General features: G+C 36.3%; 1 protein-coding gene across 1 annotated transcript; it reads right to left on the reverse strand.

Moving 5' to 3' along the window:
- Nucleotides 1–1893: 1893 nt before the first annotated feature.
- LOC125666471 (uncharacterized) lies at nucleotides 1894–7825 on the reverse strand. Its single transcript, XM_048899624.2, has 3 exons — nucleotides 7648–7825; nucleotides 2860–3384; nucleotides 1894–2480 (listed from the first exon to the last, which is right to left on the reverse strand). Exons 1-3 carry the CDS (start codon nucleotides 7823–7825, stop codon nucleotides 2059–2061), a joined length of 1125 nt encoding a protein of 374 aa, XP_048755581.2. The 3' UTR covers nucleotides 1894–2058.
- Nucleotides 7826–8076: the final 251 nt, after the last annotated feature.

Below are 8076 nucleotides of genomic sequence, written 5' to 3' on the forward strand. Positions count from 1 at the left end.
TACTCTAATACAAAATGATATTTATCTGCAATTTTTGTTTCATTTCATAAAACACATAATCTTTCTTTATATGGTATACTAAACCATCGACCAGTCTCTACTGGGAGGCGATGGTTCGTGGTACGAAATTTCAAAAAGATGCTACTGAGTTTCTTAGGTGGATTTTCAAGATAAGTTTCCAGACCAAAACTTGTTTTAAAAATTCTGTACATTGTACCCTTGGAAGAGCTAAAAACATCACTTGAACAAATCTGGACAAACTGATCCATAAGACTTTGTTTCACAGCGTTTGTTATCCATTTTTCATTCACAGTACCTTGTTCATACCATATATTAGAGAGTCCACATATGTTCAAATTTTGAACAATTTACATACTGAAACATACTACAAACAATTTACACACTGAAACATACTACAAACAATTTACATACTGAAACATTCTACAAACAATTTACACACTGAAACATACTACAAACAATTTACATACTGAAACATTCTACAAACAATTTACACACTGAAACATACTACAAACAATTTACATACTGAAACATACTACAAACAATTTACACACTGAAACATACTACACATGTACAAACAATTTACATACTGAAACATACTACAAACAATTTACACACTGAAACATACTACAGACAATTTACGTACTGAAACATACTACAAACAATTTACATACTGAAACATACTACACATGTACAAACAATTTACATACTACACATGTACAAACAATTTACATACTGAAACATACTACACATGTACAAACAATTTACATACTGAAACATTCTACAAACAATTTACACACTGAAACATACTACAGACAATTTACACACTGAAACATACTACAAACAATTTACACACTGAAACATACTACAAACAATTTACATACTGAAACATACTACAAACAATTTACATACTGAAACATACTACAAACAATTTACACACTGAAACATACTACAAACAATTTACATACTGAAACATACTACAAACAATTTACATACTGAAACATTCTACAAACAATTTACACACTGAAACATACTACAAACAATTTACATATTGAAACATACTACAAACAATTTACACACTGAAACATACTACACATGTACAAACAATTTACATACTGAAACATACTACAAACAATTTACACACTGAAACATACTACAGACAATTTACATACTGAAACATACTACAAACAATTTACACACTGAAACATACTACAGACAATTTACATACTGAAACATACTACACATGTACAAACAATTTACACACTGAAACATACTACAAACAATTTACATACTGAAACATACTACAAACAATTTACATACTGAAACATACTACAAACAATTTACATACTGAAACATACTACAAACAATTTACATACTGAAACATACTACAAACAATTTACATACTGAAACACACTACAAACAATTTACACACTGAAACATACTACAAACAATTTACATACTGAAACATACTACAGACAATTTACATACTGAAACATACTACAGACAATTTACACACTGAAACATACTACAGACAATTTACATACTGAAACATACTACACATGTACAAACAATTTACATACTGAAACATACTACACATGTACAAACAATTTACACACTGAAACTTACTACAAACAATTTACACACTGAAACATACTACAAACAATTTACATACTGAAACATACTACAAACAATTTACACACTGAAACATACTACAAACAATTTACATACTGAAACATACTACAAACAATTTACGTACAGCCACCAATTACATACTGAAACATATTACAATGTACGTACATCTGCATATGAACGCAATAAAAGTCATGTAAATGGGAATTTACTAGTAACAAAAAACAAAAAACAGAGATAGAGGAGTATGAATTTCATTATTTAATTTACAGATCACACATGTAGTTTCCCATTCTATATTTAACGCATCTCACAAAATTTACATAGAATATGGGAATATAATTATAATACTGTATGAAGTCGAACACCACCAATCTTGCTATAAAAAAAACCCCAACCCTCTATTTGATATTAATGGTCAAATTTGGTCGAAACTGAGAATGATTTTCCGATTTGTGAAATCCTCCATTTTAATCCAACTACAGACTCGCACTTCATTTCTGATTTGATTTCTCCTTCTTTATTTTTTGCTTTATCTTTCTTCACTGACATTTTGAAATGTCTGCAGCGACCCCGTTTGACGTCACAACACAGTCTACGCACATCACTGAATACAATCAACCCTAACACAAGAACTGCCACAAAACACAGGGTACCGCCCACTATGTAAACAGAAGGCCGGGCATCCAGGACAGAGGTTCGCTGTCGAATTGACCTAGATAAGATACTTTTATCAATACTAAGCGCTTTCTTCAATGTTTCGACCTTGATCTTCAATTCAGCTTCATTTTCAATGATGACGTTTTGCGTTCTTCCGCATGGACACAAACAGCCTAAAATGTTAAAAACAAAACTTGTTGGAAATGTTCACTGTACTTTTATTTTGCTCAGACACTAGCTGCAGATCTGTAGCTCTCTGGGGAAAAATATCAGTACAGACCCAGAGAGGTACAGATCTGGAGCTTTCTGGGGAAAATATTGGGACAGGCCCAGAGAGCTACAGATCTACAGCTACTCAGATGCATATTTATCTTTTCTTCATGTTACATTTACTTTTACGGTTATTCTTTAACACTGAGATCAGTTTCTATTTCTTTCTACCTGTTATACGGGTAACAAAATGGCTAAACTACAACGGACTTGAAATACATTGCTGAAGTTTTGATAACAAGTTTAGATTTTTAACATGGCAGTGAAATTGTTTTTACGTACCCCGCTGTTTTGTAATTGGTGACACTGCATGCAGAAATGTTGAGTACAGTCTTGTCAATTTCGTGGTGGTAGAGTTCGATTCTATTTCTTGGAGAGGAGTCAAGTGGAATGTCGTTAGCTTGGGAGTAGTTGACTGTGTTGATGATGAAGTTGACTGTGTTGTTGATGAAGTTAGTGGTGGTGTTGATGAAGTTAGTGGTGGTGTTGATGAAGTTAGTGGTGGTGTTGATGAAGTTAGTGGTGTTGTTGACTGGCTGATAAATAGAGCTGTGTCCTGTGGCATTCTCGTTGTTGTTGACTTTGGTGTGGTTGATGTAGACGTCATCAAACGGAATGCCGTTGATAGTGACGTTCTTAAGTGGGATGCTGTCGACCTTAGGCTTTCTGACGTCGTTGTTGCGGTAAGAAATGTTGAGTTTTCTTTTGTAGACCAGGAGTTTGTTGAGGCCCGTGTTTTTGTCCTGTATGTAGTTGATTGAGGGGCTTTTGATTGGAATGTTGACTTTGGTCTCCTCTCAAATGGTTCTGTAATTGTTAACTAAAAGTGTACATTTGATACCTAATATCCGTGTAAACATTTTCTGTCTGTCACGACAAGTATTTACTTTGATGTGCCAATTGCAAATTTACGGTGGTATATTTAAGACGTGCAATATTTTTTTTTTAAAGTGTCATGCGCACGACTTATCACCTCGTTATATCTCGTTCAATTTAAACCGATGATACGCGTTCCATTGTTGGTGACCTTTAACTTTGAACTTAATACTGCGGTACTGCGGGGACCAGAGATTTGTTACATCTCACTGATGTTTAGTTTCATAACAAATGATGCCAAAAATGGGATTGCTTTGTTACAATGTATATAAAGCCATCAATTATCTTCTCACATAGAAGTTCTTGAATAAATTCTGCTTCATAGGAATATATAAACTGTTCAGCTAACAAAGGAGTACAATTCCTGCGCATGGGAATTCCAATAGACTGTTGGAAGACCTGATTACCAAAGACTACGAAGATATTGTCAATGTGGAACTTCAGCATATTTTTTATTTCAACTTCAGAGTACTTGTGCATGAAATCAAAGTGGTGTTTAACAAAGTAAATTTTTGGATGACAGATCACTACATATGAATGTTTCGGTTTTCCATTTCTGTTGACGAAGCAACTGTCTATGATGTGAAAAAGTCTAGCCTTTAATTTATCACGAGGAACGGTCGTGTTAAGTGTTGAAAAGTCATACGTTATCTATGGAATTCAATTACTTTAAATCACTTTAGATAGGAAAACTTATTGTTTGGAAAAAGGGGAACATCAGAGACAATCAATTCTAAATCATTGTCATAATCTTTAACTCAACGAGAACCACATCAAATGCGCAGCACAGCCATAAGGTGTGTTAAATCGTTCCACTCTGCCCACTTTAAAGATATTTCAATATGATGTGTTTGTAGGTTTATATGATGTGTTTGTAGGTTTATATGATGTGTTTGTAGGTTTATATGATGTGTTTGTAGGTTTAGGAGTCTACTGAACCAACGATTTCTACAATATTCGCATGAGTTTGATAAATTTTAAAGGAGAAATATCAAAAGATCAATGTCGGATAAAAATTCAAATAGTGAGAGGAGGCCAGGGGTGGGGGTGGGTGGGGGGGGGGGGGGAGGGTGTAAAGCTCCCGCAATTCTATGGCATCCGACATCGATTTCCAATTTTCCATTCACAAATTATTTAAGTAAAACTTCGAATTACTGAGATATGTAGTGTACAGAGTCCAGTGACTGAAATATGTGATGTACAGAGTCCGATGACTGAGATATGTAGTGTACAGAGTCCGATGACTGAGATATGTAGTGTACAGAGTCCGATGACTGAGATATGTAGTGTACAGAGTCCGATGACTGAGATATGTAGTGTACAGAGTCCAGTGACTGAGATATGTAGTGTACAGAGTCCGATGACTGAGATATGTAGTGTACAGAGTCCAGTGACTGATAGATGTAGTGTACAGAGTCCGATGATTGAGATATGTAGTGTACAGAGTCCGATGACTGATATATGTAGTGTACAGAGTCCGATAACTGAGATATGTAGTGTACAGAGTCCGATGACTGATATATGTAGTGTACAGAGTCCGATGACTGAGATATATAGTGTACAGAGATGATTGAGATACATAGTGTACAGAGTCCGATGATTGAGATATGTAGTGTACAGAGTCCGATGACTGAGATATATAGTGTACAGAGATGATTGAGATACATAGTGTACAGAGTCCGATGATTGAGATATGTAGTGTACAGAGTCCGATGACTGAAATATGTAGTGTACAAAGTCCGATGACTGAGATAGGTAGTGTACAGAGTCCGATGATTGAGATATGTAGTGTACAAAGTCCGATGACTGAGATATGTAGTGTACAGCGTCCAATGACTGAGATATGTAGTGTACAGAGTCCGATGACTGAGATATCTAGTGTACAGAGTCCGATGACTAAGATGATATAGTATAGAGACTCTGATGATTGAGATGTGTATTGTACAGAGTCCAGAGACTGAGATATGTAGTGTACAGAGTCCGATGACTGAGATATGTAGTGTACAGAGTCCGATGACTGAGATATGTAGTGTACAGAGTCTGATGACTGAGATATGTAGTGTACAGAATCCGATGATTGAGATATCTAGTGTACAGAGTTCGATGACTGAGATATCTAGTGTACCGATTCCGATGACTGAGATATGTGGTGTACAGAGTCTGATGTCTGAGTTATCTAGTGTACAGAGTCCGATGACTGAGATATGTAGTGTACAGAGTCTGGTGACTGAGATATGTAATGTACAGAGTCTGATGATTGAGATATGTAGTGTACAGAGTCCGATGATTGAGATATGTAGTGTACAGAGTCTGATGACTGAGATATGTAGTGTACAGAGCCCAGTGACTGAGATGTATAGTTTACAGAGTCCGATGATTGAGATATGTAGTGTACAGAGTCCGATGACTGAGATATGTAGTGTACAGAGTCCGATGACTGAGATATGTAGTGTACAGAGTCCGATGACAGATATGTAGTGTACAAAGTCCAATGATTGAGATATGTAGTGTACAGAGCCCAGTGACTGAGATGTATAGTTTACAGAGTCCGATGATTGAGATATGTAGTGTACAGAGTCCGATGATTGAGATATGTAGTGTACAAAGTTCGATGACTGAGATATGTAGTGTACAGACTTCGATAACTTAGATATGTAGTGTACAGAGTCCGATGACTGAGATATGTAGTGTACAGAGTCCGATGATTGAGATATGTAGTGTACAGACTTCGATAACTTAGATATGTAGTGTACAGAGTCCAGTGACTAAGAAATGTAGTGTACAGAGTCCGATATTTGTGATATGTAGTGTATAGACTTCGATAACTTAGATATGTAGTGTACAGAGTCCGATGACTGAGATATGTAGTGTACAGAGTCCGATGATTGAGATATGTAGTGTACAGAGTCCGATGACTGAGATATGTAGTGTACAGAGTCCAGTGACTAAGACATGTAGTGTACAGAGTCCGATATTTGAGATATGTAGTGTACAGACTTCGATAACTTAGATATGTAGTGTACAGAGTCCGATGACTGAGATATGTAGTGTACAGAGTCCGATGATTGAGATATGTAGTGTACAGAGTTCAGTGACTGAAATATGTAGTGTACAGAATCCGATGACTGAGATATGTAGTGTACAGAGTCCGATGACTGTGCTATGTAGTGTACAAAGTCCGATGATTGAGATATGTAGTGTACAGAGCCCAGTGACTGAGATGTATAGTTTACAGAGTCCGATGATTGATATATATAGTGTACAGAGTCCGATGACTGAGATATGTAGTGTACAAAGTTCGGTGACTGAGATATGTAGTGTACAGAGTCCGATGACTGAGATATGTAGTGTACAGAGTCCGATGATTAAGATATGTAGTGTACAAAGCCCAGTGACTGAGATGTGTAGTTTACAGAGTCCGATGATTGAGATATGTAGTGTACAGAGTCTGATGACTGAGATATGTAGTGTACAGAGTCTGATGATTGAGATATGTAGTGTACAAAGTTCGGTGACTGAGATATGTAGTGTACAGACTTCGATAACTTAGATATGTAGTGTACAGAGTCCGATGACTGAGATATGTAGTGTACAGAGTCTGATGACTGAGATATGAAGTGTACAGAGTCCGATGATTGAGATATGTAGTGTACAGAGTCCGATGATTGAGATATGTAGTGTACAGAGTTCGATGATTGAGATATGTAGTGCACAGAGTCCGATGACTGAGATATGTAGTGTACAGAGTCCGATGACTGAGATATGTAGTGTACAGAGTCCGATGACTGAGATATGTAGTGTACAGAGTCCGATGACTGAGATATGTAGTGTACAGAGTCTGATGACTGAGATATGTAGTGTACAGAGTCCGATGACTGAGATATGTACATGTAGTGTACAGAGTCCCATGACGTGTCTTGACCTATTGAAGAGTATCAAAATTATCAGTATAAAAAACCATGACTCATAAGATTGTAGTAGGTCACCGGCCTCTTGTTTTTATACCGAAATCTAAACGGATTAAATGTTTACATTCATGCATATTTACCAATTACAGCTCGAGATCGTGATGAACGAATTCATAAATGTGTTTTCTAATCTATTGTCGAATTTTTTGTAATTGTGGATTAAGAGAGATGTTAAGTAATTAAAGAAATTCTGTCGCAATTCATGCAGTATGTACTCGCGTAGTACCTTGCAATTTTTCTGAACAAATTGCGACTGTCGACATAGAACAGTCGCTTTCGAGCCACCCTGTATCTGTAAGCATCACGCAGTCCTCAAATTCAGCAGCCCTTGAATTTCCCGCCCTCCAGTGCGTGTAGTTCACGGTTTTGTTGAGCATGTTCTTATACTCGCCCTCCACGTGCATATCATGAATACCGATCCATTTCACTTCCACCCTAAATGTATACAATCAAACTTTAATTTACAATCCAATGCACAAGCATGCACGTTTTCATATTTCCAATGTTTCTTTACAAACTGTAATGATACCATTTTTTCATGAATGTCTTGCAGTTGTTGACAATGCGTGTGTAAATCTTAATGAATATTGTATTACATCTATTTTAACGACAGAAATTGTTGTTTGGTTGAAGTTTTAACTCATATTGACACGTC

This window comes from Ostrea edulis, chromosome 10, assembly GCF_947568905.1.
Source record: "Ostrea edulis chromosome 10, xbOstEdul1.1, whole genome shotgun sequence".
In the NCBI taxonomy this organism is placed as follows: Eukaryota; Metazoa; Mollusca; class Bivalvia; order Ostreida; family Ostreidae; genus Ostrea; species Ostrea edulis.